The following is a 27,878-nucleotide window of genomic DNA, read 5'->3' as shown; positions in this document are numbered from 1 at the left end:
AGCTAACGGGCTTGTCAAATTTTCTGCATTACAGAAGCAGATTCATGCAAATCCCGTCACACACTTTAAACAATCGACATGTTGCATTAGTCAGTTATTACAATAAAAACAGCATTAACTCATAACTATAATGACATAGCCTACAATGCATAGAACATGACATGCAAGAGTTAGGATGTTAATTATATCTTCATCACCTTTGACACTTTGTTTACATCTGTTCAATTCTCTCCTGTTTTCTTTGCTCATAAGTTGTTTTTTTTATCCTCATTGTTATTAAACAGTGAGGATTAAGCAAAAGTCCTCACTCACATGACATGAAGATAACATCAAATACTTTGTAACTTCTGCTTTCTGTCCTTACTGTACTGGTGAACTCCCACTTCCTGCCGGCATCGGACTGTTGTGTTTGCAGTAACACAAACACAGCAGTCACCAGGGCCTCACCTTTAGAGGTAAATGTTAAAACTGTTCAGCATAAAAAAAAGCTGAAATTTGTTTTACATTCAGTTTGCATGTCTCGTTCACTTCCAAATACAACTCCATTTAATGAGGTCACGAGAGCTGTGCTCAGGGTTTTGTCATGTAAAAACAATACAGGCTTAAAAAGATTAACACCACATGCGCAAAACACTGTCAGTAATAATTACTTTCCCAATTGAAACAAATACTGCAAGGCAGATTGCTGTAACTGCAGCTGGTGTAAATGTGAGTCAGTCATCATCACATTCACTGGGATTTTTATTATGTTTGTTGTTTTGTTTTTGTTTTGTTTTTTTACACCATTTTAAAGCATTTTCTCATCGTACCCTTTGCACATTTCATTTTCCAGCACACTTCAGAGTCATCTAATGAAAAAAGAGAGAGTCTTTAAAAGTTTATGAAACAGCAGCAGCACATCAAACATTGTGACATTTTAGAAATTAATATCGATTTAAAAACAATGAAATCTTGTTTTGTCTCGGCCCCACTATCACTGACAGGGAAACTCATCATTGTTTTATAAAAGGGAAGATGTTTTTGACTGCAGATAAAATATTGCCTGCTCACAACCCCTTCATGAGATAAATATCCCTTTAAGCACAACCGAACCCAGAGAAGGACGCCTGATTTGCTGGGAAGCTAATTTTCTCAGTGTGAGACGTTTTCTCTGAAAAAGGCTAACCTTCAAAAAATATAACACTCACAAAACGACTTTGCTTTCACTGCTATTTTTAAACACATTTGGCATGGAAAACAGGACTTTGATTTCAAAATGGCAGACACCTTTGATGGAACGTTTCTCCCAGCACTCTTTCTCCTACTAAGTCATATAAACCACCCAGTTTCCTCCTGGGGACTTTTCTAAAACTAAAATATTAGTCATTTGTCCCGTGTGAAAAAAAGCTGTGTGATTATAGTTGGTTTGATTATAAAGTCAAGAATAAAATTAATTATATCACATGACCACCTAAATACTTTAAGCTGGTCAAAACACGGTGAAAGATGAATCGAAACGAGATTTGATTACAACTTCTATAAGATACATTCATGAAACTGAACTTGCGTTTTAGAGTTTTTTCTTTTAAAAAAAAAATCATTAATCCCACTGATGAGCTCAGTTTACACATAGGCCTCTAAACACTCCTATATTTTTGTTTTTCAGAGCAAAAAAAAAAAAAAAATGTGTTTACTTGAAGCCAGAGCAGCAGTATAGTAATTATCCCTTCTTTGCGAGCGAGCTGCTCAGTTGGGGCCGCCGCTCAGCAAAATGTCATATTTTGTGGCTTTTATTTGTTATGCAAACAAACGAAAAAATGTTCTGTTTTGGAAAGTCTACAGCTAACCGGCACGGCCCTGAGAAATAAACGTGCTTGATCAGGAACAGCTGTGGCCACTTCAGACGGAGGGAACATGGCGTTATTATGAGGACGTTGAATATTAAAAAGCTCTTATGATTTTTTTTTTTTTTAATATATTGAGCAAGGCACAAATTACCGTCGGCTCTGCCGTTTGCCACGTCAGCTCCAGTACTTGAGCCTAATCAAGAGATGACTCATTTCGCTCGCTGGCTGCAGCTCTTTTAAATTCATAGGTTATCGAAGTTCAGGATGTTAGCCTGTAACTTCAGCTGTTTTAGAGATTGTCTGCGTTAATGGTCCCCAGTTTGGGAAAGCAGTGAAGGATTTATAAAGTAATGTTAAAACTCAGGCTGCTTAGAGGTGTAAAAAGTGATACGCTGATCTGATATCAGTGGTCAGGAGGCTGCGTAACTCTGTCAGGGGCCAAAGCTTTTAAAGTGCAGGACCCTGAGGGCTGAGCTCTATTTATGAAGGCACTTTGTGTTCTAACTTTAGCACCTGGAGCTCTGCTATGAATAAGGGTACATGGTCTGACACTGAGGAGCCATCTCAGGTTTTGGTGAATAACCAGGTCGTCTTCCTTCTGATTCATCTCAGAAATCAGTTTATCCACTTATTTTCACATATTTGCTTGGATAAAACTCAGTGGTTTGTTATTTTTGACATGTCTGAACTGATTTTTTTTTTTTATCATCCCTCCATTAGTGAGAGAGAACGCCACTCATCATGGCCTCCATTAAACGAGTGTCGTCAACGGATTGATGGTGAAGGGAAACTGCACAGAAAAGCTTATGCATTCGCAAAGACGGTGAATGTCACATTCATTTTGGACTTTTAGCGACTTACTTAAACTGTTTCCTTCGCTGGACGAAATAATTACACCTCAGTCCGCTTCAGCTAACTTTAAAAATGGATACAGTTGTTTTTACTTTATTGTGATTCACACTGTTAAAGTCATGTTTCAGGTTTCATCTCCTGGTGACAGCTTGGATTTTCTTTTAGGACTAAGCAAAGCGGTGAAATATTAAAATCTCTACATACTGACATAGAGTAGCTTGAACCAACAATCTAGGAATGACACCAAAAGCCAAAGGCAACCAATTCTTGTTTTTAAAATCAATTACAGCCTCATCGGAGCCGTTTAGAGTGTTTCAAATAAATCAATAAAAGCCTCAAATTAATATGACTTCCATGATTACGATTAGTTGTTGCTAGAACTGTTGGTAGTTGCAAGACTCTACTAACAATATATTTGCTTCACTTTAGTAAACAAAAGCTTCTCAGGTGGATGGATTGATGTTGTGAGCAGAGGAAACAAAGTGGCATGTAGAGGAAAGAGAAGAGGACAGACGACACTGAGTTGGTTAAGGAGAAAACAACGTGTCTGACCTACATTTTTATTTTAGTCACTCGTTCTATCATTAGATACAAACATTGCACCTCAGTTTTCATCAGTGTTTTGGAGGGTAAGTCAGTGAGAAACGCGTGGTTGGAAAAGACGGGGAAACGTTGCAGACAGTAGACGGCCTGATTTGTCCCGGCAGGAAGTGGCAGCAGAGAGAAAAAGCCAGCTGCAGCTGGTTAGAGGGAGAAAAGCAGATCCAACCTTTGTACCACAACTTCTGTTTTCCTGTCCTGTTTATGTTGCAGTCAGACTCGGCCAGTAGAAATCTGTAATACAGATTCCAGCGAAATAGGTTCTTGCTTAGTAAAAGGCTTGTGGGAGATTAACGTGGTTAAATATAGAGAATGTATTCTACCCACTAAGAAGCAGCAACATACGTACCATATCTGAGTTTGAAAAAGAAAAAAAAGCCAAACTCACAAAAACTCTGGATTTTTTTAAATTTATTTATTTTTTATCCTCACTGGCCCAAAACATAAAACGTTTTAATCTGATTTCATGTCAGATAGTTAAGGGGAATTTTTTTTTGTATACTGTATGTAAATGTGAAGTTAGGGTAGGAAATAATACCTTCAAATAATCCTGAAAATTGCTTGAATCTCGACTCAAGAGTACAAACACACTCAACAGATTCCACAAAGAAATATTGTCTAGAAAACAAGAACAGTCCACAATTCAGTTGTTTCTTGATTCATCTTTAGCTTCCCTCTAAATATTTATTTTCTGTCTGACTTTCTCCAGCATCATTGTGAAGCAATTTCAGTTATTCTTTTTCGGTAAGTGTTGCTCCCAGGACCTATTTTTGGCCAATATTTAGCTGCCCTCACAGTTGACTCTGGAGTATTTCACATTATGGAGGAGTTCTTGGTTTACTAAACGACTCCAGTCACCACCATACACCACCTGATTTACTGTGGTTAGTTTTCACCAAACATGGCGCTGCACATTACGACCAGACTTGTCTACTGTGGTCTGTCTCATCTGTCCAAAGGACGTTGTTGTAGAAGTTTTGCAGTTCGTTCAAACGTACATTTGCAAGCCTAGGCCAAAACACTGACATGTTTGTTTTTCAAGAGGAGAGAACTCTTCCTCACAAACCATTATTGAGCGGTCCTGTGCAACCTGAGACAGTGTTTTTTTTTTTAAGTTTCTCTTAGGATTGTGCAGTATGAATTAGAAAGGCAACCCATTCCTGAGACTGAAAGCTGTCATCCAAAATGTGTCCTTCTTGTGAATGATCACACAATAATATGAAAATATTAAAATATTCTTGTTTAAAGAAACGAGGTCCAATTTCAAAGTGTCAAATTGCAGAGACACATTTCTTTTGTGTTGTTTGACAAATACATTTCCATAACAACTGAAGGGAACAGTTACTTCATTGTGCTATAAATTGGCACTATGTGTCTGAAAGATACGTAATGGCACCTCTGTAAATTATCTCAGGTAGTGGAAAAGTTTAAAAAATAAATGTAAAAAAATCTAATCGCGATAGTAACATTTTATGTGAATATTTGATTTTCCCCATTACTGTTCCGTTAAAAATAGATTGTTTCATTTAGTCTATATCTGTGCAAGGTCAAGACAGCCAATGAGAACTTGATGCCATTACAATTCATCATCCATTGTTCATTAATAATCTGAAAAGTTTTAACTACAGTTATAGTTCCTAACCCTCTGTAAAATTACTTATTTCTGCAGAAATGACTAAAGTAGCCCTGTAGAGTCACATGCGACTCTTGGCAGAAACAGGAAATTGCAACTTGGATCAGTCCAGTACGGTGACTAAGCAGATCTCTTCAGGTATTTTCACATCTTTGTTCAGATTGAGAAAAGGTTTGAGTGGGAAAGTCAAACTAAACTGAGCAGATGACTGAAGCCAAATGCCAAGCGCTCACTAGTCTAATAATTAAACTACGAAGCTAAACAAGAGAACAGACATGTTTCAACGTTTGTCCTTTCTGGAACAAGAGCATGTCTGTAAATGAAACAAAGAGTCGGTGACATTTTATTTGCCAGTAATTTTTATTTTGAGATATTTTGTAGAACAGGGGAACCGATAATTACAAAAAAAAGTCCTTAAGTGTTCTACATGCTACACCTTAACCTATTTCATCATGCTTGCCTGGAAAAAGTACATAGAAATTTAACAAAAACATCCCAGCCCACCCCAAAAAAACAAACATACAATTAAAACCGACGTACTTTAAACCCACCGTTAGCTTTGCTTTTTAATGTACCTTTCCGTTGCCTCCATGGCCTTTTTTTTTAACATTTAGAATTTCTTAAAATAAAAATAAGACTTTTAGGTGCTTCTTCAAATGAGACAGGAGGTTTTCACAAAAAAAAAGACAGAATGCACCTATACGTAAAAAAAAACAAACAAAAAAGACAATACCCAGTAGAACAAAAGAATGGAAAGCCTCAACTTCATAAAAATAAAAAAAACAACAACATGAATTTGCATCCTACGTTAAAAACAAAAAGGAACACCTGCACATCCTTATAGTGCCGAAATGAGAATGGAAGTCTGTTTAGCTCTTCAAACCTTCAAGAATCACATTTGACATAACAAAGTTTCATAAAATAAATATCGCACATCTGCTAGAAATAAATAACGATTACTGAAACACCTCACTATGTTAAATGCCGAAGTGAGACAGATTTCATCTTTGCGACCACTTCATTTCATGGTATGACGATGGTCATGTGTGTAAAGCACTAGTGTGGCTTCGAGTGTCTCTCACTGCTGTTACCTTGAGGTAGATAACACGTTTACATTTTAACGCCTACGATAATGGTTGCTGCTGGCATCATGTGTCAGATTTACAGTATGAAAGGATTGTTACGGAAGCTTTCTTCAGGGAAACATGTTAGAAAGTCGAATAAGAAGAAAAAGAAAAAGACAAAAAGAACCCACCCAACCCGCTTTCCTTTACCCAAATGTATACACCCAACCCAGGAAAGGCCGTTTGAAAGCACTTTAAAAGCCTACAGCAATGTTTGTTCACCGATCTTTCCTTCAAAATCTCCTTTCTTAAATCCTTTCCTTCCGTTTTTTCCACCTCTCTCCTCCCTCCATCCCTTCCATCTACAGTACTTACATGTGCAATGACATGCCGGTTTAGCAATGAAGGCGTAGACAATGACCCATGAAGGCCAGGTGATCAAGGCTCAGAGTGATGATGAAACTCTTCAAATATAATAAATCAGCCCCCATCAACTCCTCAAAATAAAACTACAATAAAAAAAATGGTATGAAATGATTCAAGTACAATAACACCATATTAAAATAAAAATAAAACTGCCTAGATTTTGCACTGTGAGGGAAGATGCATTTAATTAAGATGCTTGAAGATGCTGCTGTAGGTTTTGTGGGCTATCTGAGGGGAACATTTGACGGCACAAGGGGAGAGGGACGCCTGGATGGACTTTAGAGGCAAGTCGTCGGGGCCGTCAAACACGGGCAAGGCCAGAGAGTCCAGTTGCATATTGAGCACGATCTCCGCGCTAGTGTCCAGGAAGCTGTCGTCTAGCTCCTTCACCACCGAGGGCTCCATCTCCAGGCCGGTCACGGCCTCGGCGACGCTGTCGTCTTTCCGGCTGAAGAAGCGGTCCAGGTAGCTGGTGTAGGAGCTCTCCTTCTGGAGTTGGTCCGCCTTGCGGAGGTCCCAGCACGCTTCGTCTATCAGACAGCCGCCGTCGCCGAGGCTCTCCCCGGGTCCGAAGCTCTCCCAGGGCTCGGCGGGCCAGACGCAGTCCCCGGCCACCACTCCCAGACCCCCGCCGCCCAACTGGGCGAGGTTCACCAGGCACTTCTCCTCTTTCTCCTGACTAATAGTCTTTGACATGGAAGTAGAGCGGGGCGCCTCCAGCTGGGAGACGGAGAAGTTGAGCTCGTTGAGGAGGCCCACCTCGCTGAGCAGGGTCACCTCCGGACACGGCTCCGGCTGCAGGCTCAGCTTGATGGTGCTGGCGATGAAGGAGTCGAAGTCGAAGCCTTGGTTCTGCTGCCTCTCCGCCTGGTGTTTCTCCTGCTCGCTATCCTTCTCGGCTGGACTCTGGGTCTTCTCAGCCTCCTTCAGGGCGATCTGCGCCTTCACCAGCCCGTTCTTCTCGCACTTGCTCTTGGCCTTGCGGTCGGCCTTCTCCTTGCTCTGCTGCTCCTTCCAGTTGGACAGGTCGATGATGAGCTTGGGTTCGTAGTAGTGGTTGACTTCGCTGTCCCTCCAGATGAGGTTGTCCAGGTAGGAGGGGGACACGGCCTTGTAGTTGCAAGTGTGACTACACTGCACGTCACAGTACTTGTTCTCGTGGTGGTCTTCCTGCCAAGACCGCTCTGACGGGAGCAGGGGCGAGTAGTCAAAGGACGGCTCGTCCCGGAACTTCTCCCGATCGCCGTCGGCGTATTTACGAGGATCGACCTGGAGAGAAATGGAGAATGTTCAGCTTTTGTTGCTCTTTAAATCTCATCTTACTTCTTCATCCTCTCATCAAGTCCAAGTTACATACCTGGACCTCCTCTTCATCTGTAACGTCAGAGAGCCCCCTCGGGTCAACCTGAACTTCATCTGGGTCATGAGTGCTGTGCAACTGCCAATCAGCTTCTGAGAACTGGCTCTCATGATACCTAAAACAATAAACACACACGGTTTAGTACAGAAATAAAAAGATGGCTATCATGGCTATCAGATCTTTTTAGTAAGTTTGCCAGCACACCTTTCCCAGGTGTGGCTGTGGCTCTGGTCCATGAGCACGATGTCATCTACTTCGTCTTCAATGTGAAAGGGGTGCAGAGAGATCGGCTCATCCAGGGGGAAGGAGTAGTCGGCCATATAGGGGTGGGCCAGGGCCTCTTCGGCAGTAAGACGGTCCATGGGGTTAAAGGTGAGGATCTTCTCCAGAAAATCCATGGCTAGAGAGGAACGGGGAAAATTAAGACCGTCAATCAGGGAACTGGAGTAGCGACACACGAGCAACCTGACCCTGAACACAAGAGTGCTGGGTGACTCACCCTGTGGGCTGACACCAGGCAGCAGGTTGACCAGCGGAGTGTGAGGCTTCGACATGTCGCTGCGGATGAAGACGGGGATGACGCTGTGAAGCTCTTGCCGGTCTTCCTCCCGCAGCACGGGGATGGACTCAAGGATCAGCTGCATCTGCTCCAGTTCGTGTGCTCCTGAAACGGATGGACAAACGTCGGTTTGTTCCCAGGGTTACACAACAGCCACCATCTGCATGACTGAGGGGTAAATGTGGAAGATCATGGGAACAACTTTTGTTTGCCTTGTGCCCAGCTTAAGGCGGTTCTTACACAGGCGCACGGTTTCATTCGGCCCCAGCTGGAATTAGAGCCGCCTCTACCTTTATCCCCCACCGCTCCTAAATTTATCTCCTCAGCCACTTTCCCTCTGGTTCTACGGAAAGTTCAACAATTCAAACAGAGCCACTAATTACCTGCAAAAAGAGTTTTCCCAGTGAGCATCTCGGAAAAGATGCAGCCAGCAGCCCACATGTCAATGGCTTTGGTGTAGTTGTTCGGCGAGAGCAGCAGGCGAGGAGATCGGTACCACTTTGTGACGAGGCCTTCAGAGAGATGGCCCTGTGCAGACAAAAACATCAAACCTTCAGAGGACAGCGCAGCAGGACCCAAACTGATTCGATGTGAATGGGAAGAAACCAGTACGTAGACATCAACGGCCACTTTAGCAGCGAATATTGGAAATGTCTGATAAACGTTTTTGATATTCTGCTAAAGTTGAAAAACAATTCCAATTGCCGTGTTTCCATTTAATAAGAAGCAATTAAAATCACACATGGTGAGGTATTGAAAATCATGGTGACGTTGTGAGACATTTAGTGGAACCCGTTGTGCATTTTCCAAGGAGACAAACTGGTGTGATGCGAAAACAGTGTTTGCATTACAGATTTGAAGAAAAAAAAAAAAAGTCTATTTTGACACGACTGAAAAACCAACCTCATCCCAGCACAAAATGTGAGTTTTTTTTTTTTTTTTTTTTTCAAATCGACGTATTTCCATTAATAAAATTTGTTCTCATAATTCCAATTTGTGTAATTCTAAGGTCAATGGAAATGTTTAGTGGAACTTCCCAAACAGAGCTGCTCTGTTCTGGTTCGGTACACAGACCCCACAGAGGGGGTGGGGGGAATAAATGAAAAGAGGGGCAGACGAGGCACGTGTAAGGCCATGTCAGCAATCTGAGAGCAGGATAATCCCCCTGCTGCCACAGTGGTGACACCAACCTGCCCTCCATAGTCGGTTCGACAAATCACAACCCACTGAGCACAAAGGAAAGCGAACTGTCCATCTCCTCCTCGTGTGTGTGTGTGTTGGGGGAATATAGTCTGGGGGAGAGGGGGTTGTAGTAAAACGACACCCTTGCTTCCCCCACCTGCAGCTGTAGTTCATGGCATGACAAAATTGGTCGGCTCACCACTAAGCAGGGCTCCTCTTTCTTGCCTAATTTAGCTGCAGATAGTTGATGTCACATTATCCTCAAGTGTATCGACGCTCTGCAAGCCCTTGTTTGACGGATCTATAAATGGCACAAAGTGCAGACATATCTCCTACCTCCAGGTAACCAGCTAATCGGTTTGTCGAATAGCGGCTTGAGAAAGAGGCCGGACATAATTAGAACGCAGTACAGAGGACAGACGGGTTGCACCCGATTATTGACTCCAAGTTGGAGCTGGCTAGTTGCTAGTAAAGCCAACTTAAACAACATTAGATGTGTTTCCACTACAAAACTGTTGATAATCTGCTGTTGGGGAAAAAAAAAACCCACAATTTTATAATTGCTGCGTTTTTATCAAATAAACGCACTTAAAACACCACAAGAATAACTTTGTGTAATATTAAAAACCATTGTCACCCTTCTCTCATCTTCTTCATCTTTTCTGCCAGTAATAACATCCAGTTGTTGATCATGTGACTTGTGTGATGCGGAAACAAATTTTTTTTCCATTGTAGTGTTGCAAATTACAGTAATTGATGCAGCTGAACAACCTCCTCAACCTAGTCCACACACTTTAATCGAAAAATGTGTTGGTCCCCCCCCTAAAAAATAAGCATGAATTCCAATAATTAAATGTAATTCCAGTATGTGCAATTAAATGGTCGATGGAAATGCAGCTGCAGCTGACTACTCCAATGAAGAAAACCATATAACCAGTTTTCAGAAAAAGGGATGCAAATTAGGTTAGCATTCATAGTTGTGCAAAGATGATTCACTGTGGAAACAGAACTGAACGAAGAGGAGCAAATTAAAAGGTCGCCAATAACTGAAAGCATAAAGTGGGCCGGTAAACATTTGACTCTTTTAATGAAGTGGCCCATTTACCATAAACAGGCCAAGTCAACGCATTAACAATTCAAATGCCTTTGGCAACAGTTGGTGAATAAGTCAACCACTTGATCAAGATCAGAGCAGGCCGACTTTTATGACTCATAACCGGCTCGCTCAGTGCGTCTAAGTGCGTTAGTCTAAACTTCCTGAATCTGGTCAAACAAGATGTTAAAAAAAAAAACACACACAGTACAAATACATCTTAATTTCTTGGACAATACTGGAAACTTATGACTAAAATCATTCAGCTCCTTTTAATTTCATTTCATTTAATTCAGCTCAGTTTTTTCTGACGTCCAATGAGTCTCAACCCCACGAAACACTTTCCGGTTGTACAATGTGACTTTTAGGGGGATAACCAGAGCAAACCTCACTACAGTGCCATGACACACAGCATAACAGACATATTCAATACACATAACAGGTTACAGTTAAACTGCTCTGAACAGAAAGCCGGTATGCGTTGACTTCTTGCTGCATATTTCTCTCTGCCAGACCAGCCTGTTGCTGGCACACACACACACACAAAAACTGGGTCAAATGAGTGCTTGAGTGTTGCTGTGCTTGTGGTTTGGAGTTTCAGGAAGCTCATGCAGCAGAAAAGACCTCGGTGAACTCTACTTAAAGGATCACTGAAAACTGAAGTCATTCCTCCAGCATCTCAAATTACTGCCTCTTTCACCAAGCATCAAGCAAGCACATGATTCTAATAATCATGAGCTTACTCTGGTGGAGCTAACCCTGACTAAATGGAAAACCCTCAAAGACTAAAGAATGAACCCCGCGGGTTTCATTCCAAGAGATTTTTGATCGCAGTTGAAACAAATGAGTGTTCACAAGAAGGGACAACTCTGAACGGGTTAAGTAGAAGAAGAACATGCAAGAACTCACTATACAGAACTTATTTAACACGTAGAAGCTTAGAGCGTTAAACAACACACACAAAAAAGCTTGATTAAGCAGAGGTAGTGGAGGACTTTCTGAAGTCTAGCTCTTGTTGAAGGGCAGGCCACAACTGGAAATTTTAAATAAAGCCCTGAGCGACTCCCCCTCCTTGTCCCCCCCTACTCCCAAAACAAGACAAAGAGCTGGCTTGGGAAAGGAGGAGGGCATGGGTTGAAAAAACTGGATGAGTGCACGTGAATTTTTGTCATTCTTGAGCCTTGGCCAGTAAGGGACAATTTTTAAGCTCACACTGGAAGAAAAACAGCCATCCTTTTCAGAACACTTCAAACCAGCACAAAAACACACCAGAAAGTCACAAGGGATTAAAAATGGGGTGAAAAAGGTGAGAAAAAAAAAAAAAAATAAGACTGAAGCATGGTCGCCTGATCACACGACTCAAAGCAAACCAGGAACTGAGGTTCCCTAGAAAAAAACAGCGCTTCTGTTTTTAGCGATGCTATTTAAATACGCTCCCAGTCACTGTCTCGCTATGACGTGGATGGAGCTTATGAAAGCATATTTGCTCCAAGGAATTCTAAAACAACATTCCAGGCTTTCACCATCTCTGTGGATGGGAGTCTTCAAAACAAGGTAGGCATCAAACAATGATCAATTTACAGGAACTGCAATGAATCACCTTCAACTCCCCTGCCACAATAGCAATACCGATATGACTAAATATGTACAAAGACCAGAGGAGGTTCAAACCGTCTACACACAAAAACTGTAGAGGCTACAATGAAACAAAAGACCAACCCCGCCTCCACCATGCAGCTGTAGAATACCAACTTGCATGCATGTTTCTCATTAGAAATCTGCCTATACAGAGAGAAAACACCCATAATGCAAACCTCACACTCCACTCTACAGTCTGAATCATGTGAAAACCTCACTTCTTCCCATCAACAATGAGCTTCCACCTTCCCTTTCCTATTGCTCAGTGATGGAGTCTCTAAAGACATGACTCATAAGCGCACACACACACACACACACACACACACACACACGCGCGCGCGCGCACACACACACAAGTCAGAAGTGAACATGTGAACCGACTAGACGACTGCAGTATAGGTGTTTGCTTGAAAACGTGGTGAACCAGTGTGTGTCAGACGTCTTGTATGAGGTGGCAGAGTCCTGGCTGAGGATGAAGCCATAGCAGTCGAACAGATCACACCACGTGAGCTCACTCTAAACCTACCAATGACTAATCTGAGACACGTGTAAGCATCTGACTCCATCTACACTTAACGGAGGTCCAGACCCAACCATAGAGAGAGAGAGAGAGAGAGAGGGGTAGAGAGAAAAAAGGGGCCGGCCAACCTAGATTTCCTCACCTCACACCACCATATGGCCATGAACAGGCATTTCCTCATCCTTTTGATAAAGTGTCAACAACACAGCAAAGCTACAGAAGACTATCACCTGGTTGCAATCAACGGGGTGAACCTTGATCTTTACATTCAAAGGAAAAAGCAACAAATGCAGATTGTATACAGAGCTATAAAACATGCATTTGACATGTGGTACATAAACATGTAGCCTTTAATGCCAAGTTCCTTTTTTTTACCAACATTATGAAACTCAATTCCTGGATTCTGTCAATTAGTTGCATAAAAACAAAACAAAAAAAAACCTTTGGCAAAAACATGGGTCACCCATGATCCAGTCTAAACCAATTTAACATCTAAATTTAGAGGTTTTGCTTTGCATGCAACCGGCCAAGGAAAATTCTCAGCGCTTGGTGTTTCCAGCCCCACTTGTGCTGAGAAAGGAAGCTGAGGCGTCACCTCAAGGAACCACATCCTGTCTTATTTACTTCCTGCTATAAAACTGCGTCACCCAGGGGAGCACCACGCTACCGGCCAATAAACATGTTGAGTTGGGGCAACAACACCCTCATCTCATGGCAGAAAGTGCAGAACCAACCAGGGTACAGATAACAACAGTGTTTTATGTATTTTTTTCTAAGCTAGAAATAAGTGTCCCTTACCTTGTGGGAGTAGTGAGGATCCATAATGCGAGCCAGCCCAAAGTCTCCAATCTTGAGTACCAGATCCTCCGTGTTGACAAACAGGTTAGCAGGCTTGAGGTCACGGTGAAGCACATTGGCTGAGTGGATGTACTTGAGGCCCCTTAAGAGCTGGTACATGAAGAGCCGTGCGTGGCCCTCAGACATGGGGCCCCTCTCCAGCAGCTGACAGAGGTCAGTCTCCATGTACTCTTGCACAATGTAGACCGAGTTCACCTCTGTGAGCGACGCCACGTCCTCCGTTAGTCTGCGGCCACAGGGGCCTAGGGTCTCAAAAACCTGTTGGCACAGACCAAAAGGTCAGGGTTAGCGCGGCCACGTGTCGTCTTATAAAAACACCCTTCCCGTCGTTCAGACGCTCCATCGGATTTTCTGTTTGACGTTGAACCATACCTTGACAATGTTGTCGTGATCAAGTCTTCGGATAATCTTGATTTCCCGCAGGGCGTGCTTCACACTTTGAGGATCGGTCAAGATAATTTTCTTTACTGCCACGCGCTTGTCACAGTCGGTATCGACCGCCGAGAACACCAGGCCATTCCCACCGTAGCCCAGAGGTTTCAAGTCCATGTAGCGAGAGCCCAGGTCGAACCCATGGATATTCATGAGCGACTCGAACTTCTCCGCCATGACGACTGGTTTTAGGATTTTACGCCAAACTTCTGCCTATTTCCTGGCTTGATCCTAGCCCAACTTTAACACCACCAGAGGAATTATCAAATAATTCCCCCTTTGCCTCAGAGGCTGAACTAACTAACCCCCGTACAGACGACTACCAAGTCCCCCCTGGCTAGCCGTCACTCTCAGATATAGGACTCTAGTACATCATATTTTCTTTCCATGTTTAATGTTGGGAGAAATTTTAAATTTTAATCCTCCTCAACCCTTTTGGTACAAGGATATCTTTAGCTGATAAGGTCTACGATTTATAGATTACAATGGAATGGACTTTGAGGCCAATTGGAAAAGGAAAAAAAAAAGCACTGGGGTTATATTAAACTATAAAAGCATGTAGTTGCATCCTCACAGTGCAGATACATTCAGTGTATGACTGGTCCTGAGCAGCTTCATAAGAAATGCAAAATTTTTCTTCCTGTTTTAGTATTTTTTTTTCCTGGTCAAGTCTCCTGATATATAAAAATGAAATGTGTCTGGCCTTATTAAATCTTCAAAATAAATTTTTACTCAGTGATCAGGTGGCTCAAGCTCACCACAGTCACAATCAAAACTATCCTCCATTTTACTTGGATATAACCTGGAAGACAAGAGAAGGATGGGGGGGAGATAAAGGAAAACACAGCTGAGAACTTTACCAAATCAAAAAGTTTTCAGAGACACGCATTCATTTGACTTCAAGTGTAGGTCTAGTTAGAGTTTTTACCTGGACAAAATGGAACCATAAAATCAGAATATTAAGGAAAATTGACCACAGCACTAGAAAAACGTGGACCACATTGTAACAGTGAAAAAAGTTTTATCCTATAATATTTTTATTAAAATACTCAAGATAAATATTCCAATCTCTACCAATGATTGAGTAGAAGGAATTCCTCCTTAAGCTCCTCAATCATTGGAGTTTTCATTTTGTATCCAAATCCATATAAATGTGATTTCTGAATTGTGTGATTCATTTGGTATTCACATTCAATTTTAACATTTTTCCATATCAAATCTAGTGCAACATACAAGCCTCTCAACACTACATCTACTAAGTAACATGTAAACTATGTAACTTTCGTTTTTATTAAGACAGTTCTAAATATGTTTCATATGTGTGGTTTTAAATTTTCCGTTCTATTTCATTAGTATTTCTGCTCTCTAATACTTTAGTGATTAATGCTGCGCCTTTTTCTATCATGTCTATTGAACCGCTTGCACTGGTAGTTTGCCTGAGGCTTTTGTAAAGTATTTGTTCTCCCTTATTAATAAACTATTTATGAATCTGGAATATTTTGGCTATTTAGGAACCAACAGAACCGGTTCCTTTAGGCGAGTAGAGTCCCACGACTCGGAAAAGAGCCGTAATTTCCTTCTCTACTGTCGTAACAGGCTCTTGCCCCTCCCCTACCCGGCAAAAGGCGCTTGCCAGTCCGGTTTCTGGGTATCGATCCATGTCAGGAAATAAAAAAACAAGACTTAATAAATACGAATAAAATAACACTATGTAAAATCATTATGTGTTTTAAGACACAAACGAGTTTATATGCTGAGTTACTAACGGCTTTATTAGCCTTTAGCGGATCAGGTAGCGGGTGGCGGAAAAAACGACAAGAACGCTACCATAACGACAAGCCGCTCCGGCTCGGTGTAAATTTATCACAATACCGCATCTATAAGCAACATCTACGCGGCCGAAACATTAGATATAAGACATTTTATTTCGACACTGTTTTTATAAGTAATTAAAAACAGCGTTAAAACGGAGCCCTGCAACAACACGAACAAAGGAACCGTTGTTGGCGGAGGCTTTTGACTACGTGGTCCAGCTCTCACAGTGCTAAGCAACACAAAGCCGAGCTCCGTAAAACGGCTCAAAACGATACAAACCCAGCACTGAAACCACACAAGGTGGACGTAATAACGATGAGGATCAACATGGGAAACGTTACTTACAGTCTTTATTCGTTGCATTAGCTGGGTTATTGTTAAAACCAAACCCGGACGAGGTTTGCGTGCGCTTCGCTCCCCGAGCTCTGCGGATCTGCTGCAAACGCCATTTAGGCTGGCTATGAAGGGAAGGCGTGACGTAACGAGGCTACTTCACGGATTGTCGGAAATACTCCAATTATGGTGAGAGCGCGTTATGGACGATTTATTGAATCAGGCCAAATCAAATATTTTTATTATTTCCAAAAATAACTTACTTATTTACTTTAAATAAATAATAACAAACTTAATCAATTAATTTAGAGGGTTTAAATTAGATATTTTTAATGCACTTTTATTTGACAAATTATGAATCTCACAAAATATGCATTCCTTTAGCTGTAGTAGGTAAATATTCATAACAATATTTTTTTATTAGCCATATCATTTATTTCCTCAAAAGCATTCATTGCTAAGTCTTGTCAAATTTTAATCTTTAACTGTATTTAATTGACTACAACACATTATTGTGTGGGGTTAAAAGGTTTTTTTTTGTTGTTGTTTTTTGTTGTTGTTGTTGTTTCTTTCTCTCTCTCTTTCTCTCTCTCTCTCTCCCCCTCTCTCTCTCTCTCTCTCTCTCTCTCTATCTATCTCTTTTTTTATTTATTTATTAGCAATTAACTAATTTAACAACAGTGCACTAAGTGTATACACTTGCGTCAGGATCTTGGATCTTGGAGCTTCGAGCAGTACGTGAAAGCAGCAGAAGTCATTCAAAACTCGAGAAACCTACACGGTTTAAATCCAGTTAAGTGACCACGAATTTGATACTATATATCTTCATCAACACGTTTCGTTACAGATATAGAGGAAAAAGAAATGTGTGGCTAATCACTCAAGCTCCAAAGTAAGAATGTTTTTTAAAACGAGAATTCCCCACTGCACCTGTATTTTCTGAATAGTCTGAAGCACTTAAAAAAAAAGAAGTATAAAATACATACTGACCTATGGTATCCAGTGCTGTTACCGTGACTGGTCTTTGACTTTGTCATCCATGCGATCACAGTTGTTTTTGTTTATTTGTTTGTTTGTTTTTTCGGTGCAATTAAGCCCTTGTTTTCAGCATCTCTTAATCCCATTCATCTGTCTGTTTGTTTTTGCATGTAATATGATTTAATGTTGTTTTCTCAGCAGCATTAGGCCACATTTGCTCTGCAGTGAAAAAATCCTGCGGCCATGTCATTCAATGCAGTTTGCGGATTTGGAAAGCCCATCTGGCACTGAGATGAGCTGGGTAACCCCCCCACCTCCCTGGATCTCACATCATATCCGCCACGAGGAGGAAAATAAAAATAAAAAAGCCGAGAAAAACAAGATATGAATCCTCGAGTTACTTTTCGGTATATTTACAATCCGCACTGGAGATCCTGATCGCCAGTCATCCAGACTGTGGATACTGTGAATGGATGAGCATGCAGGTGGGCGTGTGCAGGCAGGCATGGCAGCATCACAGCCGCAGCAGCCTACATCAGCATCCGCAACCAGACCATGTGAGAATCCATGTGTCCCTGAATGCAGATGCTCCTCACCGGCCGGGATGGGCTCTCCGATGGAGTAAGCTGCATGCGGACTGAAGCGTGGTGCGGACCGGAGCGCGCAGAAATTTTTAACAAAAAGCGAGAAAGACTTTGTGCTTCCTCTGGTGGCGTTCTGAGTCGACTTTCATATTGCTTTTTCCCAAGCACAGTTTCCAGATTCATATTATAAGTGTCAACACCTCATAATGCATTTGTTGGCTGTTTAAGACCGGGGAATACAAGAAACGCAGGACTGTCTTTTTAAGCTTATATAATTTACCTCATTTCATTTTAAAGAAAGAAAGAAATGTTTGCGGCTATATTTTTTTTTATTCAGTGCAACAGAAATACATAGTTCATCCTTACATCCTTAATAGACTACAACATTTTATCTCATGGTGTTTTTTTTTATCTTTAGGAGGATCCAGACAAATTCCATGAGCAGAAACTAACTTGAAATTAGTGAACTGACTCCATTGTGTCTGACCTCTACTGGACTTTGATTGTTTCTGATAAAAGTTTCATTGATGACTAAGACTCAGATCAGGGGCAATTCTTGCCCTGTTGCTGCTCTATGCCCTACTTAAGAGCCACAAACTCCACCTTACACAAGTCAACCGTCTCTTCTTTGGATCATTTTGTGACTTTCTCCTAAACGCTAACAATGTGTCCCCGTGCCGACATCATTTCAATCCATTCTGCTGGCCTCTCCTGTTACATCATGAGACAAACAGTTGACATCAAGTCCTACCGACATCTAAGAGCTCTCTATTTTTACCACTCACAGTTAGTGTGTTATAATCTGTGAACCCAAAACAAACGCAGTTGCAGTCATGCTGCTTTGTTCGTAGAGCCATCTGGTTATCAAGATGCCTCTTTAATGCAAATATGCATGAAGTTTTACCGCTTACAAAGTGTCTGAGTACATTGAACAGTGAGTTTTCCTGACTCCTCTTTTGCCCTTAACTGTTCCATTTGAGTTTTTGACTAAATGTACAGAAAAATAACTAAACACCCCAAAGTGTTCACTTACCAAGGCTGAAATTCTCCTGGATTAACCGGAGCAACATGGTGAAAAAAAAAATAGCTATAAATCCAACGAGAGGGATTAGTCATACATCAAAAATAAAAACAAAACACGTGCATCCAAAACAGCAGGAGGAAAAAGTTCAGAGCAGTCCAGATTTCTACATCTGTGTAGATATGTGCATGTATTCTCAGTGCCTTGATGGTGCCTTCTCCCACTCCATGTGGCTTTAGTTGTGAGGTGGAGCTCCATGGAAAGTTAATATAGGCCAGGCCAGGAAGGGGAGGAGACTGTTCTGTGTTTGGTTTGGTCTGTCAGCGTGTCGGATCCATAAAAGCCCATCACCGCCGCCTTTTCCTACTCTGAGAGTAAACTGGAATATTTAATGTTTTGTGAAGGGAAAAAAAAAATCAGTGTTTCTTCTGAGCAATGCTGTCTGAGAAGGAAAAGATAATATTTTGTAGCCTGCAATGATCAAATACTCCTGATTAATGTCCATTCATCCTTTTTAATCAATCAATTCAAATCTAGGGATGATGTTTTTTTTCTCGCTCTGGACAAGATTAAATATTTAAATTCTATTTTTAAAAAAGACAAAATCATGTCTACATTCAGAAGCACTACATAGCAGGAGAAGCTGAAATTATTTTACTACTGCACATGCTTGACAGTATTTTTTTCTTCTTCTTCTCACAGAACAGTGTGAAGAAGACAACACAAAAACCTTGAAGTGTTTGTCCATGGGCAGGGAAGTCCTGCTGCTTCCCAGCTCTCTTTTATCTTCGGTAAGGCTAACAGCATCAGCAGGAGGTTCATGAAGCTGTGAATTCACAAATGCCAGTTCTCAGTATCTGCCTGCTTTTCTATCTGCTTTCTAATAAAACCGGAGTCTGCAGCCTCGCACTCATTATTGGGTCCGCTGGCAGCGCTCCTCAGTCTTGATCAGCTGGTCATACGGCCGTTTCCTGGCATCGGCGTGTTTGATCTATGAGAACGTGTGTTTGCTTGCCCGTTTGTTTGATATCCAAACCGGACGGCTGCCGGGTCTAAGCGTGTTGTGTTTTCTCAAAAATATTTGTGTGTGGACGAACGAGGACATGTGGGCAAGCTGAAGTTTTGTCTGGCGACTGTTTTGCCTTTTCATGTCCCAAATATATTATTAATGATCTGCAATGGATCAAGCGTAGGCTTGGGATTCGATATGCAAGATGCCTTTAGTAAATTAATCATTGCTTGCCCAGAGTGCAGAAAGGAGATCCTGATGCAACACAACCTTAAAGAATTCTGCCTACAGATCAGCAAACAGCGATGCTTCGTCTGCGTTCCCCCACAGCGCTTCTGGTTGTATAACATTCTGCCAAGGAGCAGAAATATCCAGTACAAGCAACAGTTCTTGCACTCTAGTGAGAAACCTCTTCACATACACATAGGCAATGCTATCTATACATACACTGCTCATGTTAAATAGCAGTGTATGTATAGATACACTCCGGTATTTCGGAGTTGTGTGAACAATGCCTCCACTTTCCCGAGCATAGTTGAATCTCCACTGCAGAGGGCAAACAGGTTGATGTATTTATGCAAAACAGTGTTACTTATTATCTTGGGAAGACTTGTGTTTTTGTGTTCATCGTCTTAGAGCTTTGCACCGACATTCATACCCAATGAACCTTTTCAGTTTCTTCCCACACAGCGTGATCCTGATGTGGCCACATCCCACTGTGGACATGGTGTCTTCAGGCTGATGAGCAGTGTTAGCTTATGCAGCAGTTCTAGTTGACTGCCATGTGTTTTGTAGGTGTGCAGCTATGTCATACTCATTCTACTTTCAGATGATGGATTGAACGGCGAGTCATGAGATGTTCAAAGCCTGGGATTTTTGTTTTATAACCTACATAACTTATATTACTTACCCCACGGCTTTATGACACGCCAGCCTTGATGTTCACCGTGCTACTTGTTCACTATTGTTATAACAAAAAAACAACTTTCAGAGGACAGCTGGATTTATACACATGTGGGTTATATTTACTATTTAGTTGACTTTTGAAGACAGCTGCTTTTACTGGATTTTAGTTAGGGGTGTTGTTATAGGAGGCTGGAATGAAAATGCACACCACACTTTTCAGATGTTTAGTTGTAAAAAAACAAACCAAAAAAAACAACAACAAAACAACAATGTGTAATCTTTATTTTAATTCACATGTGATCAACAAGTAGACCATTTAATTTATTGGTGGAATTGTGATCTCATGATTAATCTGGATGTTTCTTCCTGCACCATGTTGTTCGTTGAACACCTGCAAAACCGACACGCACAAAATGTCAAAATTCAGAAAGAAATACATTTGCATGCACTACTTCTTTACTCTCATGTTTGTTTCAGTAAGCTAGTTCACTGGTTTACGCTGCCACTGTCACTGTGTTAGAAATATTATGCAATGCACATTGCTTCCAGCACTGACCTGGAAACTGGGTGTTAGATCGAGATTTTAGTTATTGGGTGCCAGTGTTGTGTTCAAGACCACCCAACCCGAGACCAAGACAAGACCAAGACCAGAGTGTATCGAGACCGAGACGAGACCAAGACTTTTGGGGTCCGAGACCAAGTCAAGACCAAGACCGAGGGGAGTCGAGACCGAGTCAAGACCAAGACCAGCGGCCCGTGCTACATGACACAATAAAATGTAAAATATGATCGAAATTGCTTCTCAAAATAATATGAAAGATCCATATTACCATAAAACACCTAGATATTAAATACTTAATACATTTTACCAATATTAAATATTCCATTTATGTGCTAAAAAGTGTGGTCTCGTGCCATCCCTAAAAACATAACACCCTGGGCATTTGCCCATATTGCTCATATAAGAAGCCACCACTGTCTGCACTATTAAACATAGCAATTGAGGCAATGCCCTGACGGTAAATAACGCTCAACCATGAACACTGACCAAGGAGCAACAAGCAAGAAGTAACCAAACAGAAGGGGCTCATTGTGACTGTTTTCACTCTCTATCCCAGTACATGAAGCCAGGTAGTCTGACACCATGGCAGACATTACTGCTGCCACTTTGAACAAAAACAATCAAAGAGCAATGTGCATGCTCTGCGTGCTCTTTGATTCTTGTGTTTTAGTTATTTGTTAATTTAAATATTAACGTACATAATAAAATAAAATAATGATGCAGTGTACACAGAGCATTACAAGAACAAAGAACGGGTGTTCTGTCAGGTCAGATCACGGTGTTCTGTCAGATCAGGATACGTTGTCAGATAGTCGTACGCTTAGCTCAGACATGCATACGCTGTCATTACCATATGATTTTATTTAATCAGCAACATAGAATCATGACGTAGATCATCATACACTTGGTTATTAACAGTTGTATGGCATCCAGCTGCAGCCAGACCTGCTTTAAACACCCTTTGAAACCACGACAACGCATGTATATCCATCTAGTTATCACATTATGTCATATTATGACAATTTAATTACTTATTTTCGTCATAACTTGTTGCGTATACTGACAACTACACTGACGGTCGGACTTAATGTGCATGCGCTGGCATGGTACTCACTGCATGTATGCTATTCTGACAGCGTATGGCTATGTGATAGAAAACCGGCTATATCTGTCAGACACGTCATTACCATAAGATTTCATTTAATCAACAACATAGAATCATGACGTAGATCATCATACACTTTGTTATTAACAGTTGTATGGCATCCTGACTTAGCGGTTAAGTGAGTTTTACACGGGCGCGTGTTGTAGCTGACTCCAGCTGCAGCCAGACCCTGCTTTAAATACACTTTGAAACCATGACAACACATGTATATCTATATAGTTATCATTGAAAACAATTTAATGACTTATGTTCATCATAACTTGCTGCGTATGGTGAACTGACAACTCCTCTGACGGTCGGACTTCTTAATTCTTAATGCATGTATGCTATCCTGACAGCATATGGCTATCTGATAGAATGGCTCTCAGTGAGTGACACTCCAGTCCTATCTAATAAGTAAAGAGCTGTGGAGAAGAATCGACTGTTTCTGAATGTCACCTCACTATATTGCAGACTTTTGCACATAGCGTTGTCCCATATATGCGACAAGTCAGTCAACACCTCCGCACAATAATTCAGCACAGTGAGTGATAACATTTTTCATCACAATGCTTATGTGTCTCTGTACAGCTAGCTTTGCTAACATCACGTTAACGGAGCTTACCTTCTTTGAGTTACTTTTCTAAGTGACGAAAAAAGTTAGACGTTGTCCCCACCGTCTGTGAAAGCGAAGCACTGCTGAGTTAGCTGTGGCCATCGGATTTCTTACTATTTATGCAGCGCTATTATATTACTGACGATTAGACAAACATTTTCTGCTGCTGAGAGGAAACCACTACGCATGTCCTGGAGCGCCGCGCGCGAGTGAAAGGTGGGGAGGGGTGGAGGAGGGAGAGTGAAAGGTGGGGAGGGTGGGGGGAGTAACAGAAACACGTAATTGCTTGGATTTTAATCGGTGCGTTTTGCATCCACTGAAAACAAAGATGTTAAATAAACTGGACAGTATGCTGTACGTTTAGTGATATTTTCACAGTTGCGGTCTTGACTGGTCTTGAAATAAAATGCCGAGTCCTCAGCGCCCGAGACCGAGACAAGACCGAGACCAAATGCGGTCGAGTCCGAGACGAGACCGAGACCATCAAAAAATGGTCTTAAGACCGGTCTTAAGACCAAGACCAACTTCGAGTACCACAACACTGTTGGGTGCTGTACACTTTGATCCTGACGCAGGATTAGCTCAGCACTACGCTGTAAATACGCTTATCATTAATTCTTATCAATCACGAGAGGGCAGAAAAAAGGAAATTGCCCTTCATTGCTGATTGATGGGATGTTGACAGAGAGGTGCCGCAAAAAAAAAAAAAAAAAAAAGAAAAAATTGCAATCTCATCAATAAAATGACTAAGACGTACGTCAGGGTTAAAAACGTTCACGTTTGGAGGGAAAACAAAAAAAAATCAACTCGCAGAGCTGCAGCAGATCTTACATCTTTGATGCGACTTGACAGCAACTTTGCATCAGAGGGTTTTTGAAATCGGGAATAATCAGAGGGGGAGCAGGAGAAGATGACCATCTGCCTTCGCTCTCCTCTCACCATCTGTGAGCAGAGCATCCCGAGGCCCACAGCCCACTGTGGATGCTTCTCAGCTTGATGTTGTTTACCCCCTTTCTGTTATGTAACTGGCAAAATGTATTTGTAATTTTACTGGTGTTTTGCACTTACTGTCATAAAAAAATACACTTGGTAATGTACCTTATTAGGGAAGGTTTTTGGCATTACTAAAACACCAAAAAATATTCCATAGTTCATGACAGATTTTCTAAAAGTCTAGTAAAAGTCTGTCAGAAACGTGCAGAAAAAAAATTCATAATGTATGTTTCATGACTGGTTAGGTTTGTTTATGTAGTTTGAGCTTCTCTTCTTTTACCTCTCAGATATTTACAAGCAATTATCAGCAGATTAATCTGCACAAAAGCTAATCTTTAGTTGCAGTCAATGATGTTTGGGTGCAGAGTCTCTAATGTAGAGCTTTAATGTTTCTTAACTTATTCTTTCCATTTTTTTCCCAAGCAGCACTTTCTCAAGCTGACTTTTCCCCTAATTAAGTATATCTACAGCTCCCTCCTCTGAGATGTGATGTAACCTGTCTGGTCCGCTCTTTGCCATAGGATTAGAAGAAAGAAAGAAAAAAAAGATCAAATTCTCAGGCTATTTTGAAAAGAAACTATGAAATAATCTGGCAGGTACATGGGAGGCGTTGTGTGCATATGTGTGCGTTCATGCTGACGCAGTGTGTGTGTTTGATGTGACTGGATTTGTACGTATGGGGTCAGAGATAAAACTGCTGGTGATGTAAGAGGATCAGAGGCCCTGGGACCAGGCGCTCTCCTAACAGGACTAAAGCAGAAAACCTTTTTACCGTTCACAGAAACAGTGTTTCGGTCTTCCTGGCAGGCTGAGATAATGCAGCAGCTATCTTCACTCCTCTCCTTGTCTGAGGATCTGTTGAGTCAACACAAGAGATAATTGACTAATTAAAAGTGAAATAAAAATCGCCGCCATCTTTTGCAACTTTGATTCTATTGTCTTTCTGATAGCAACCCTCCGATTCTTCCAGAACATCTGATGACACGCATGAGTGGAAACCTTTCAGCTGCAATATACTCATAAAGATTGGGAGAAAGAGATCAAAGTTACAAGTTCTCTGACTTTTTTTTTATTTTTGATTTTTACTTAGAATGTTAAGGCAGGGGGACTGAACACTGTCTGGAAGCAGCCATAAAAAAACCTGAATAATTACTCCTGGAGCAATATGAGCTCACTTAGCAACAGACACATTGTAATTAATTCCCTGAGAAAATAAATCAGAGTCTCAAAGAGACACTTTTAATTTAAAGCACTTTGTGTGTTATCTGCCATCAGGTCATATCACAGCGGCACCTCGGTCATAATATTTAGGTTCCAAATAAGATCAAGGACATGTTATGTCGTTGTTATCAGCAAGCTGATGTCCGGGCGTTCATAACTCCTGCTTACATCTTCCTCTGTCCATTTCTGCTCCTGAATCAGATGCTTTCCTGTCCTTTTGTGTGTGACAGTCACTGTACGTTTGCATTTTGCACATCGCCTCTCTCAATTTTAGTGAATAAAAAGGAGGCATGAATTAATTTTTGACAATTATCCCAGTTTCTTCCTCTCAGGCTTTCCTTCACACTAACACATTTCCATTTGCAGGATCGAGCAGCTCACCTTCTTGCCCAGCTGCTGCCACATCAAGCCTCTTATCGCACTCTGGGTCTTTTGCAGCTGCATGCGAAGGATTGATTGGCCTCTTCGTTTTGAGTGTGTGACACAGCAGCAACTCCCGATTAATCTTAGCTAAACCCGAAACCCTCACAGACTACCCAGCAGGTTGGCATGCTGCCATCTCCAGCTTCCTATCGGCTAAACTCAGGAGAACTCTAGAGGGGGTAACACGCTGACGAGGGGCTTCTGAAGATTGTTTTTTTGGGGGCTGGGGGTAGGGTGGGATTGCCAGCATGAGATTGGTCCTGCCTTGTCGTCGTTGTCAGAAGTTAACGAATACTACTGCGGCTGCTCTTACTGCCCTGCTTTGGCTCTGTCTGTCACTGCAGATCGATGCGGCACTCGGGTTGAGGAAAAAAAGCACACAGTGTTCGCTCCTATCAGCAGAGCAGTAGCTCTAAATGGGGAGCCTGTCTGGTTCTGACCACACCAACCTGTCAAGGACAGCTGCCCACCTGCGACAGAGGAAACGGAAAGATCCACTTTGACTTTCACATCTTCATCTGTGGGGAGATATCACAGTTACCGTATGAATCGTTCAAAGTTTTAATAGTCGACACACATCTCCTCTCAAGTGGGATTTTCCAGTCACTCACACACACACGCACACACCCACGCACACACACACACACACACACACACACACACACACACACACACACACACACACACACACATACACACACACACAGACGCAAACAGGCTGTCACCTGGTTCGAGCAAATCAATAATCATTAACTTGTGCCACTAACACATGATGTGACAGGAAGGTGGAAAAACACCTGGCTCCAAATCTGCTGCCCTCCATCCTTCCTCTAACAGAGGACACTGAACCCAGATTTGTTTCGCAATAGCATGTGATCCTGTGCAGTGCCAGCGCTCTTGGACTCACTGAGGAGTGTGTTCGTTGGGTAATCTGGAGAAGTGTCTGCGTTGTTGATGTTCGTACGTGTTTCCTCAGCTGCTGCTCCACGGTACAGCTGGCCGGCTGGAGGGCTGGTGCGGGGTTCCTCGTTGGATAGGTCACTGGAGTTCAGCTCATTTTCACTCCTCTGCAACAGCAGAGGAACACGTTGCATAATGGACGAAATGCAAATGAAATGGCATCCAGGTCTGCCTCTGCTTCTTTTGAGCACTTCTCTGCTCCCCCAGCATAGCTAATATGAGAATGGATACGACTGGATGGAGTTAATCTGTAGCACTTGAGGAGTGAATCAAGCCTTTAGGTTTGGAGGTATATCCCACAGTGGCGGTTATATAACAGCAGCAAAGAAGGGCCTACAGGCCTGCTGAACCAGTTCTCTGCCCAAATGAACCCCTGTTATGTCAGAACGTAGATGCTCAGCTAATGATAGAAAAAAATCAATAGACATGGACTGCTGCAATTATGTGCCGTGTGTGTGTGCCTGGACCTGCTCTATTTATAGCTGCCAGTGACAGGGTGTCTGCATGCTTTCAGACAAATCAAATGCAAGGCAGCAGGTCAGGACTGAGTGCGTCTGCCTCTGGTCCCTCAGCGAGCGACTTCATTAAATTTAGTTTGACCAGTTTTCCTCTTCAACTTTATTCCTGCGACAAGAATTTGTCTTTTGATTTAAAGCCACTTTCAGAATGATGATCTAGAAATCTCGATTCATCTAGAGGGAATTTCTAACAATATAGACTCAAAGGCACCGCCGTCTCTTAGCTACCTCTACAAAATGTGCGTCCGTGCAAATTCTTGTCCTCTGTACCAGTTTAGGGTGGTCTCCCAGGCTTCTTCCAGGTCTTGCTTTAATTTTGTGCTTAAATATTGTCTGTACTCACCTATTGCCGCATGGTTGCAGTGGGCTATTGCCTCACTCCAACAATCATTAGGCGAGAGGCAGGGTATGTTCTGAATGGGCCTGATCGCAGTCCTTTGCAAAAATAAATTAGAACGCTTTAACTTTTGTCCATTTTGTGACATTACATCTATAGTTTTAAGCTTATTTTAATATACAAACACACACCACGCGCATCATGAAGACCAACAACCCACAGAGTACTGATCTGACCATCATCTGAAACTGGAAAAAACGATCGTCCACCTAAACCAAGAGGCTGGACTAGGAGAGCATTAATCAGAAAAGCAGACAGGAAGTCACTCTGGAGGAGCTTCAGGGATCAAACTGCTCTGGTGGGAGATTCTGTTGCCAGCTATTAGTCGTCCACCCTACAAACACGGCATTTGTGG

The 27,878-nt window shown here is 41.9% G+C and overlaps 1 protein-coding gene and 1 long non-coding RNA gene across 5 annotated transcripts; both read right to left on the bottom strand.

Moving 5' to 3' along the window:
• Nucleotides 1-5,252: 5,252 nt before the first annotated feature.
• On the bottom strand, nt 5,253-19,017 carry mapk6 (mitogen-activated protein kinase 6). 2 transcript variants are annotated; one of them, XM_014990242.2, is made up of 8 exons: nt 18,787-19,017; nt 13,984-14,845; nt 13,552-13,869; nt 8,704-8,848; nt 8,261-8,425; nt 7,966-8,161; nt 7,759-7,876; nt 5,253-7,670 (listed from the first exon to the last, which is right to left on the bottom strand). In XM_014990242.2, the coding sequence occupies exons 2-8, from the start codon at nt 14,218-14,220 to the stop codon at nt 6,585-6,587; spliced, it is 2,265 nt and encodes a 754-aa protein (XP_014845728.1). In that variant the 5' UTR covers nt 14,221-14,845; nt 18,787-19,017; the 3' UTR covers nt 5,253-6,584. The 2 variants fall into 2 exon arrangements, with proteins under 2 accessions (XP_014845728.1, XP_014845727.1); XM_014990241.2 differs by lacking the exon at nt 18,787-19,017 and adding an exon at nt 16,204-16,342.
• A 1,937-nt stretch (nt 19,018-20,954) lies between these two features.
• On the bottom strand, nt 20,955-26,264 carry LOC148160184 (uncharacterized). 3 transcript variants are annotated; one of them, XR_015762488.1, is made up of 3 exons: nt 26,098-26,264; nt 24,777-24,859; nt 20,955-21,080 (listed from the first exon to the last, which is right to left on the bottom strand). It is a non-coding gene; the product is annotated as an uncharacterized LOC148160184 (long non-coding RNA). The 3 variants fall into 3 exon arrangements; XR_015762489.1 differs by having other exon boundaries at nt 26,119-26,264; XR_015762487.1 differs by lacking the exon at nt 26,098-26,264 and adding an exon at nt 25,607-26,045.
• Between the last annotated feature and the right edge of the window lie 1,614 nt (nt 26,265-27,878).

The sequence above is a fragment of the Poecilia mexicana genome, unplaced genomic scaffold, assembly GCF_051168715.1.
Source record: "Poecilia mexicana isolate PSO_F unplaced genomic scaffold, ASM5116871v1 scaffold_3, whole genome shotgun sequence".
Lineage (NCBI taxonomy): Eukaryota > Metazoa > Chordata > Actinopteri > Cyprinodontiformes > Poeciliidae > Poecilia > Poecilia mexicana.
Note: the sequence above shows the minus strand (reverse complement) of the source record. Positions and strands in the feature narration are given on the sequence as shown.